General features: G+C 49.4%; 1 protein-coding gene across 1 annotated transcript in view; it reads left to right on the top strand.

Annotated features, from left to right (window-relative positions):
- Positions 1–213: 213 nt before the first annotated feature.
- Positions 214–10,993, top strand: part of LOC144676033 (netrin-1-like) — a gene marked incomplete at its 5' end in the record, with an annotated part of 14,938 nt that continues 4,158 nt past the window's right edge. The window contains 6 exons of the mRNA XM_078536557.1: positions 214–458; positions 5,466–5,654; positions 6,642–6,791; positions 8,720–8,770; positions 9,248–9,397; positions 10,901–10,951. Coding sequence (XP_078392683.1) covers positions 214–458; positions 5,466–5,654; positions 6,642–6,791; positions 8,720–8,770; positions 9,248–9,397; positions 10,901–10,951 — 836 coding nt within the window. The remainder of the gene's footprint in view (positions 459–5,465; positions 5,655–6,641; positions 6,792–8,719; positions 8,771–9,247; positions 9,398–10,900; positions 10,952–10,993) is intronic.

Here is a 10,993-nt window from a genome sequence, read left to right as displayed (position 1 = left end):
CTGGGTGTCCCTGCTATTCTGCTGGGGTGGCGGCGCACCTCTCCGTCCCACTCCCCCTCCCCGGGGGACCATCGCCCTCTACGGCTCGGCCGACGGGGGCCGGAGCTGGAGGAGGCTGCCCCTGCGGCCTGGGGGTTGCCGGAGTCGAGGGTGGGGTTGCCGGGACCCCCGGGGTGGGAGAGGCCTGAACCTCTGCCCCCGGGGGCGGGACAGGGTGACGGTGACCCACCTGCGGGCGCCGACGGGCTACGCCCTCTCGGGGCTGAGGGCCGGGGTTCGATGCCGGTGCCACGGACACGCCTGGCGCTGCCCCTCGCCCCAACCTCGCCAACGCCCCGGACCCCCTCAGTGCGACTGCCGGCACCACACGCAGGGGCGGGACTGCCAGGAGTGCCGGCCCTTCTACCGAGACAGGCCCTGGGCACCGGCCACAGCGACAGACGCCCACGAGTGCACTGGTGAGTCCCCGATACACAGAGACGATCCTTACCCTGCTGAATAAACAGTGACTCTGTACAGTTACACAGTGAGTGATCCTTACCCTGAATAAACAGTGACTCTGTACAGTTACACAGTGAGTGATCCTTACCCTGAATAAACAGTGACTCTGTACAGTTACACAGTGAGTGACCCTTACCCTGAATAAACAGTGACTCTGTACAGTTACACAGTGAGTGATCCTTACCCTGCTGAATAAACAGTGACTCTGTACAGTTACACAGTGAGTGATCCTTACCCTGAATAAACAGTGACTCTGTACAGTTACACAGTGAGTGATCCTTACCCTGAATAAACAGTGACTCTGTACAGTTACACAGTGAGTGATCCTTACCGTGAATAAACAGTGACTCTGTACAGTTACACAGTGAGTGATCCTTACCCTGCTGAATAAACAGTGACTCTGTACAGTTACACAGTGAGTCACCCTTACCCTGAATAAACAGTGACTCTGTACAGTTACACAGTGAGTGATCCTTACCCTGAATAAACAGTGACTCTGTACAGTTACACAGTGAGTGATCCTTACCCTGAATAAACAGTGACTCTGTACAGTTACACAGTGAGTGATCCTTACCCTGAATAAACAGTGACTCTGTACAGTTACACAGTGAGTGATCCTTACCGTGAATAAACAGTGACTCTGTACAGTTACACAGTGAGTGATCCTTACCCTGCTGAATAAACAGTGACTCTGTACAGTTACACAGTGAGTGATCCTTACCCTGAATAAACAGTGACTCTGTACAGTTACACAGTGAGTGATCCTTACCCTGAATAAACAGTGACTCTGTACAGTTACACAGTGAGTGATCCTTACCGTGAATAAACAGTGACTCTGTACAGTTACACAGTGAGTGATCCTTACCCTGAATAAACAGTGACTCTGTACAGTTACACAGTGAGTCACCCTTACCCTGAATAAACAGTGACTCTGTACAGTTACACAGTGAGTGATCCTTACCCTGAATAAACAGTGACTCTGTACAGTTACACAGTGAGTGACCCTTACCCTGAATAAACACTGACTCTGTACAGTTACACATTGAGTGATCCTTACCCTGAATAAACAGTGACTCTGTACAGTTACACAGTGAGTCACCCTTAACCTGAATAAACAGTGACTCTGTACAGTTACACAGTGAGTGATCCTTACCCTGAATAAACAGTGACTCTGTACAGTTACACAGTGAGTGATCCTTACCCTGCTGAATAAACAGTGACTCTGTACAGTTACACAGTGAGTGATCCTTACCCTGCTGAATAAACAGTGATTCTGTACAGTTACACAGTGAGTGATCCTTACCCTGAATAAACAGTGACTCTGTACAGTTACACAGTGAGTGATCCTTACCCTGCTGAATAAACAGTGACTCTGTACAGTTACACAGTGAGTGATCCTTACCCTGCTGAATAAACAGTGACTCTGTACAGTTACACAGTGAGTGATCCTTACCCTGCTGAATAAACAGTGACTCAGTACAGTTACACAGTGAGTGATCCTTACCCTGCTGAATAAACAGTGACTCTGTACAGTTACACAGTGAGTCACCCTTACCCTGAATAAACAGTGACTCTGTACAGTTACACAGTGAGTGATCCTTACCCTGAATAAACAGTGACTCTGTACAGTTACACAGTGAGTGACCCTTACCCTGAATAAACACTGACTCTGTACAGTTACACATTGAGTGATCCTTACCCTGAATAAACAGTGACTCTGTACAGTTACACAGTGAGTCACCCTTAACCTGAATAAACAGTGACTCTGTACAGTTACACAGTGAGTGATCCTTACCCTGAATAAACAGTGACTCTGTACAGTTACACAGTGAGTGATCCTTACCCTGCTGAATAAACAGTGACTCTGTACAGTTACACAGTGAGTGATCCTTACCCTGCTGAATAAACAGTGATTCTGTACAGTTACACAGTGAGTGATCCTTACCCTGAATAAACAGTGACTCTGTACAGTTACACAGTGAGTGACCCTTACCCTGAATAAACAGTGACTCTGTACAGTTACACAGTGAGTGATCCTCACCCTGAATAAACAGTGACTCTGTACAGTTACACAGTGAGTGACCCTTACCCTGCTGAATAAACAGTGATTCTGTACAGTTACACAGTGAGTGACCCTTACACTGAATAAACAGTGACTCTGTACAGTTACACAGTGAGTGATCCTTACCCTGAATAAACACTGACTCTGTACAGTTACACAGTGAGTGATCCTTACCCTGAATAAACAGTGACTCTGTACAGTTACACAGTGAGTGATCCTTACCCTGAATAAACAGTGACTCTGTACAGTTACACAGTGAGTGATCCTTACCCTGAATAAACACTGACTCTGTACAGTTACACAGTGAGTGATCCTTACCCTGAATAAACAGTGACTCTGTACAGTTACACGGTGAGTGATCCTTACCCTGCTGAATAAACAGTGACTCTGTACAGTTACACAGTGAGTGACCCTTACCCTGCTGAATAAATAGTGACTCTGTACAGTTACACAGTGAGTGATCCTTACCCTGAATAAACAGTGACTCTGTACAGTTACACAGTGAGTGATCCTCACCCTGAATAAACACTGACTCTGTACAGTTACACAGTGAGTGACCCTTACCCTGAATAAACAGTGACTCTGTACAGTTACACAGTGAGTGATCCTTACCCTGAATAAACAGTGACTCTGTACAGTTACACAGTGAGTGATCCTTACCGTGAATAAACAGTGACTCTGTACAGTTACACAGTGAGTGATCCTTACCCTGCTGAATAAACACTGACTCTGTACAGTTACACAGTGAGTGATCCTTACCCTGAATAAACACTGACTCTGTACAGTTACACAGTGAGTGATCCTTACCCTGAATAAACAGTGACTCTGTACAGTTACACAGTGAGTGATCCTTACCCTGAATAAACAGTGACTCTGTACAGTTACACAGTGAGTGACCCTTACCCTGAATAAACACTGACTCTGTACAGTTGCACAGTGAGTGATCCTTACCCTGAATAAACAGTGACTCTGTACAGTTACACAGTGAGTGATCCTTACCCTGAATAAACAGTGACTCTGTACAGTTACACAGTGAGTGACCCTTACCCTGCTGAATAAACAGTGACTCTGTACAGTTACACAGTGAGTGATCCTTACCCTGAATAAACAGTGACTCTGTACAGTTACACAGTGAGTGATCCTTACCCTGAATAAACAGTGACTCTGTACAGTTACACAGTGAGTGACCCTTACCCTGCTGAATAAACAGTGACTCTGTACAGTTAAACAGTGAGTGACCCTTACCCTGAATAAACAGTGACTCTGTACAGTTACACAGTGAGTGATCCTTACCCTGCTGAATAAACAGTGACTCTGTACAGTTACACAGTGAGTGATCCTTACCCTGAATAAACAGTGACTCTGTACAGTTACACAGTGAGTGATCCTTACCCTGAATAAACAGTGACTCTGTACAGTTACACAGTGAGTGATCCTTACCCTGCTGAATAAACAGTGACTCTGTACAGTTACACAGTGAGTGATCCTTACCCTGAATAAACAGTGACTCTGTACAGTTACACAGTGAGTGATCCTTACCCTGCTGAGTAAACAGTGACTCTGTACAGTTACACAGTGAGTGACCCTTACCCTGCTGAATAAACAGTGACTCTGTACAGTTACACAGTGAGTGATCCTTACCCTGAATAAACAGTGACTCTGTACAGTGACACAGTGAGTGATCCTTACCCTGAATAAACAGTGACTCTGTACAGTTACACAGTGAGTGATCCTTACCCTGAATAAACAGTGACTCTGTACAGTTACACAGTGAGTGCTCCTTACCCTGCTGAATAAACAGTGACTCTGTACAGTTACACAGTGACGATCCTTACCCTGCTGAATAAACAGTGACTCTGTACAGTTACACAGTGAGTGATCCTTACCCTGAATAAACAGTGACTCTGTACAGTTACACATTGAGTGATCCTTACCCTGCTGAATAAACAGTGACTCAGTACAGTTACACAGTGAGTGATCCTTACCCTGAATAAACAGTGACTCTGTACAGTTACACAGTGAGTGACCCTTACCCTGAATAAACAGTGACTCTGTACAGTTACACAGTGAGTGATCCTTACCCTGAATAAACAGTGACTCTGTACAGTGACACAGTGAGTGATCCTTACCCTGAATAAACAGTGACTCTGTACAGTTACACAGTGAGTGATCCTTACCCTGAATAAACAGTGACTCTGTACAGTTACACAGTGAGTGATCCTTACCCTGCTGAATAAACAGTGACTCTGTACAGTTACACAGTGAGTGATCCTTACCCTGCTGAATAAACAGTGACTCAGTACAGTTACACAGTGAGTGATCCTTACCCTGAATAAACAGTGACTCTGTACAGTTACACAGTGAGTCACCCTTACCCTGAATAAACAGTGACTCTGTACAGTTATACAGTGAGTGATCCTTACCCTGAATAAACAGTGACTCTGTACAGTTACACAGTGAGTGATCCTTACCCTGCTGAATAAACAGTGACTCTGTACAGTTACACAGTGAGTGATCCTTACCCTGAATAAACAGTGACTCTGTACAGTTACACAGTGAGTGATCCTTACCCTGCTGAATAAACAGTGACTCTGTACAGTTACACAGTGAGTGATCCTTACCCTGAATAAACACTGACTCTGTACAGTTACACAGTGAGTGATCCTTACCCTGAATAAACAGTGACTCTGTACAGTTACACAGTGAGTGATCCTTACCCTGAATAAACAGTGACTCTGTACAGTTACACAGTGAGTGATCCTTACCCTGAATAAACAGTGACTCTGTACAGTTACACAGTGAGTGATCCTTACCCTGCTGAATAAACAGTGACTCTGTACAGTTACACAGTGAGTGATCCTTACCCTCCTGAATAAACAGTGTTCTCTGGATCTCTGCACAGCCTGTGACTGTAATCTCCACTCCAGACGCTGTCGTTTTAACCATGAGCTATATCAGATGTCCGGGCAAAAGAGTGGGGGTATCTGTGTCAACTGTCAACACCATACAGAGGGGCAGCACTGCCAATACTGCAGAGAGGGTTACACCAGGAATGAGAAGAGACCAATTACCCACAGGAAGGCATGTATAGGTAAGTGACGGAACCTGATGTGGGTCCTTAGGGAGAGAGGGCAGCGTTACTCTGTATCTAACCCCGTGCTGTACCTGTCCTGGGAGTGTTTGATGGGGACAGTGTAGAGGGAGATTTACTCTGTATCTAACCCCGTGCTCTACCTGTCCTGGGAGTGTTTGATGGGGACAGTGTAGAGGGAGATTTACTCTGTATCTAACCCCGTGCTGAACCTGTCCTGGGAGTGTTTGATGGGGACAGTGTAGAGGGAGATTTACTCTGTATCTAACCCCGTGCTGTACCTGTCCTGGGAGTGTTTGATGGGGACAGTGTAGAGGGAGCTTTACTCTGTATCTAACCCCGTGCTGTACCTGTCCTGGGAGTGTTTGATGGGGACAGTGTAGAGGGAGCTTTACTCTGTATCTAACCCCGTGCTGTACCTGTCCTGGGAGTGTTTGATGGGGACAGTGTAGAGGGAGCTTCACTCTGTATCTAACCCCGTGCTGTTCCTGTCCTGGGAGTGTTTGATGGGGACAGTGTAGAGGGAGATTTACTCTGTATCTAACCCCGTGCTGTACCTGTCCTGGGAGTGTTTGATGGGCACAGTGTAGAGGGAGCTTTACTCTGTATCTAACCCCGTGCTGTACCTGTCCTGGGAGTATTTGATGGGCACAGTGTAGAGGGAGCTTTACTCTGTATCTAACCCCGTGCTGTTCCTGTCCTGGGAGTGTTTGATGGGGACAGTGTAGAGGGAGATTTACTCTGTATCTAACCCCGTGCTGTACCTGTCCTGGGAGAGTTTGATGGGGACGGTGTAGAGGGAGCTTTACTCTGTATCTAACCCCGTGCTGAACCTGTCCTGGGAGTGTTTGATGGGGACAGTGTAGAGGGAGATTTACTCTGTATCTAACCCCGTGCTGTACCTGTCCTGGGAGTGTTTGATGGGGACAGTGTAGAGGGAGATTTACTCTGTATCTAACCCCGTGCTGTTTATCCTCTCTTGTCCAGCCTGCCAGTGTCACCCAGTGGGTGCGTTGAGCCTGAGCTGTAACAGGGGCACTGGGCAGTGCCAGTGTAAGGCTGGCGTTAGGGGCAAGAGGTGCAACCAATGTGCGGAGGGCTACCAGCCCAGTGACTTCGCTGCCACTCTCTGTACAGGTAAGTTGGAGGAGAACATCCCATCCCATTCACTCCGGGCACTCCTCACCTCAATGCCTCCAGCACCAGAGGTGGGAGGGAGCGGGAAAGAATAACTGGGGAGAGGGGAGGGATGTTGGAGCCAGACAGAAGGACGGAGGGGAAGAGAAAGGGAGATGGCAGCAGAGGGAAGGGGCTGCGGTGGAGAAAGAGATGGAGACAGAGGGAGAGAGAGAGAAGGAGAGAGAGTGAGACAGCGAGGACTGAGTGTGAGAAGGGGAGACAGAGGGAGAGAGAGAGAGAGGGAGCGAGAGAGAGAGAGAGAAAGACAGAGAGAGAGAGAGAGACGTAGGGGCAGAGAGACAGAGAAAGAGAGCTGGAGGCCGGGGTAGGGAAAGAGAGGGATCAAGAGGGTAAAAGAGGGAGGGGTATGGCCAAGAGACGGAGAGAGGGAAAAAGAAATGGAGAGAGAAGGAGGTAGAACGAGGTAGGGGGTGAAGAAAGATGGTGATGTGAAGAGAGAGAGAAAGACAGACAAGAGAGAAAGAAAGAGAGAAGCAGAGAGAGAGAGAGAGAGAGAGACAGAGAGAGAGAGACAGAAAGAGGGACAGAGAGAAAGAGAGGGAGAGAGACAGAGAGACAGATAGAGAGAGGGACAGAGAGAGAGAGAGAGAGAGAGAGAGGGACAGAGAGAGAGAGAGGGACAGAGAGAGAGAGAGGGACAGAGAGAGAGGGACACGGAGAGAGAGAGACAGAGAGAGAGAGAGAGAGAGACAGAGAGAGAGAGAGGGACAGAGAGAGAGAGAGGGACAGAGAGGGGGAGACAGAGAGAGAGAGACAGACAGAGAGAGAGACAGAGAGAGAGAGAGAGACAGAGAGAGAGAAGGACACAGAGAGAGAGAGAGACAGAGAGAGAGAGAGAGAGAGACACACACAGAGAGAAAGAGACAGAGAGAGAGAGAGAGAGACACACAGAGAGAAAGGGAGAGACACACAGATAGAGAGAGAGAGGACAGAGAGAGGAAGGGAAAGAGACAGGAAGAGAGAGAAGAAGGGAGGCAGTAAGGGAGAGGGGGAGAGAGGCAAGGAGAGAGGGAGGGAGGAACAGAGGGAGGGGGATGGAGAGCAGTACAGAGAGAGGGAGGAAGGGAAGGAGAGAGGGTGAGAGTGTGAGATGAACTGATGATCCAAGGTCTAGATGAAGGGGAGAAGATGTGGGTTCGGCCATGAGAACATTGGACAGGTCGAGTCTGGGGTTCAGGTGTTAGAAGAGGGAGCGCTGGTGAGGAGATCAGCTCAGGGAAAAATAGCATCAAGGAGGGGTTAGAATTCACCTCCTCCTGTTCCTGTGTAACAGGCTCGAGGAGCTGAATGGGCCTCCTCCTGTTCCTGTGTAACAGGCTCGAGAAGGGGCTGAATGGGCCTCCTCCTGTTCCTGTGTAACAGGCTCGAGAAGGGGCTGAATGGGCCTCCTCCTGTTCCTGTGTAACAGGCTCGAGAAGGGGCTGAATGGGCCTCCTCCTGTTCCTGTGTAACAGGCTCGAGGGGCTGAATGGGCCTCCTCCTGTTCCTGTGTAACAGGCTCGAGGGGCTGAATGGGCCTCCTCCTGTTCCTGTGTAACAGGCTCGAGGGGCCGAATGGGCCTCCTCCTGTTCCTGTGTAACAGGCTCGAGGGGCTGAATGGGCCTCCTCCTGTTCCTGTGTAACAGGCTCGAGGGGCTGAATGGGCCTCCTCCTGTTCCTGTGTAACAGGCTCGAGAAGGGGCTGAATGGGCCTCCTCCTGTTCCTGTGTAACAGGCTCGAGAAGGGGCTGAATGGGCCTCCTCCTGTTCCTGTGTAACAGGCTCGAGAAGGGGCTGAATGGGCCTCCTCCTGTTCCTCTTGTCCTGAGCTGTGGTCACCTTGATGAATACGTGGGACTATTTCCTGTTATTTTAATTTTTGCAGAAATTACAAAACAGTCAAACATCACAGTGAACAACACCGGAAACAACACAGGTAACTCACACTGCACCCTCTGTAATAACCCTGACCCCGTGCTGTCCCTGTCCTGGGAGTGTTTGACGGGGACAGTGTAGAGGGAGGTTTACTCTCTATCTAACCCCGTGCTGTACCTGTCCTGGGAGTGTTTGATGGGGACAGTGTAGAGGGAGCTTTACTCTGTATCTAACCCCGTGCTGTACCTGTCCTGGGAGTGTTTGATGGGGACAGTGTAGTGGGAGGTTTACTCTCTATCTAACCCCGTGCTGTACCTGTCCTGGGAGTGTTTGATGGGGACAGTGTAGAGGGAGCTTTACTCTGTATCTAACCCCGTGCTGTACCTGTCCTGGGAGTGTTTGATGGGGACGGTGTAGAGGGAGCTTTACTCTGTATCTAACCCCGTGCTGTACCTGTCCTGGGAGTGTTTGATGGGGACAGTGTAGAGGAAGCTTTGCTCTGTATCTAACCCCGTGCTGTTTATCCTCTCTTGTCCAGTGTGCCAGTGTCACCCAGTGGGTGCGTTGAGCCTGAGCTGTAACAGGGGCACTGGGCAGTGCCAGTGTAAGGCTGGCGTGAGGGGCAAGAGGTGCAACCAATGTGCGGAGGGCTACCAGCCCAGTGACTTCGCTGCCACTCTCTGTACAGGTAAGTTGGAGGAGAACATCCCATCCCATTCACTCCACACACCCCCCACCTCAATGCCTCCAGCACCAGAGGTGGGAGGGAGCGGGAAAGAATAACTGGGGAGAGGGGAGGGATGTTGGAGCCAGACAGAAGGACGGAGGGGAAGAGAAAGGGAGATGGCAGCAGAGGGAAGGGGCTGAGGTGGAGAAAGAGATGGAGACAGAGGGAGAGAGAGAGAAGGAGAGAGAGTGAGACAGCGAGGACTGAGTGCGAGAAGGGGAGACAGAGGGAGAGAGAGAGAGAGCGAGAGAGAAGGGGACAAAGTGAGACAGTGGGAGAGGGACAGAGAGAAAGACAGAGACAGAGAGAGAGACGTAGGGGCAGAGAGACAGAGAAAGAGAGCTGGAGGCTGGGGTAAGGGAAGAGATGGAGGGATGAAGAGAGTAAAAGAGAGAGGGGTATGGCCAAGAGACAGAGAGAGGGAGAGAGAGAAAAAGAAATGGAGAGAGAAGGAGGTAGAACGAGGTAGGGGGTGAAGAAAGATGGTGATGTGAAGGGAGAGAGAAAGAGAGAGAGACAGAGAGAGAGAGACAGAGAGAGAGAGACAGAGAGAGAGAGAGAGACAGAGAGAGAGAGAGAGAGACAGAGAGAGACAAAGAGAGAGAGAGACAGAGAGAGAGAGAGACAGAGAGAGAGAGAGAGAGAGAGACAGAGAGAGAAAGAGACAGAGAGAGAGAGAGAGAGACAGAGAGAGAGAGACAGAGAGAGAGAGAGACAGAGAGAGAGGGAGAGAGAGAGAGAGACAGAGAGACAGAGAGAGAGACAGAGAGAGACAAAGAGAGAGAGAAACAGAGAGAGAGAGAGAGACAGAGAGAGAGAGGGAGAGACACACAGAGAGAGAGAGGACAGAGAGAGGAAGGGAAAGAGACAGGAGGAGAGAGAAGAAGGGAGGCAGTAAGGGGGAGGGAGAGAGAGGCAAGGAGAGAGGGAGGGAGGAACAGAGGGAGGGGGATGGAGAGCAGGACAGAGAGAGGGAGGAAGGGAAGGAGAGGGGGGTGAGAGTGTGATACGAACTGAAGATCCAAGGTCTAGATGAAGGGGAGAAGATGTGGGTTCAGCCATGAGAACATTGGACAGGTCGAGTCTGGGGTTCAGGTGTTAGAAGAGGGAGCGCTGGTGAGGAGATCAGCTCAGGGAAAAATAGCATCAAGGAGGGGTTAGAATTCACCTCCTCCTGTTCCTGTGTAACAGGCTCGAGGGGCCGAATGGGCCTCCTCCTGTTCCTGTGTAACAGGCTCGAGGGGCCGAATGGGCCTCCTCCTGTTCCTGTGTAACAGGCTCGAGGGGCCAAATGGGCCTCCTCTTGTTCCTGTGTAACAGGCTTGAGGGGCCGAATGGGCCTCCTCCTGTTCCTGTGTAACAGGCTCGAGGGGCCGAATGGGCCTCCTCCTGTTCCTCTTGTCCTGAGCTGTGGTCACCTTGATGAATACGTGGGACTATTTCCTGTTATTTTTATTTTTGCAGAAATTACAAAACAGACGAATATCACAGTGAACAACACCGGAAACAACACAGGTAACTCACACTGCACCCTCTGTAATAACCCTGACCCCGTGC

Source organism: Cetorhinus maximus, unplaced genomic scaffold, assembly GCF_964194155.1.
Source record: "Cetorhinus maximus unplaced genomic scaffold, sCetMax3.hap1.1 HAP1_SCAFFOLD_1305, whole genome shotgun sequence".
In the NCBI taxonomy this organism is placed as follows: Eukaryota; Metazoa; Chordata; class Chondrichthyes; order Lamniformes; family Cetorhinidae; genus Cetorhinus; species Cetorhinus maximus.
Note: the sequence above shows the minus strand (reverse complement) of the source record. Positions and strands in the feature narration are given on the sequence as shown.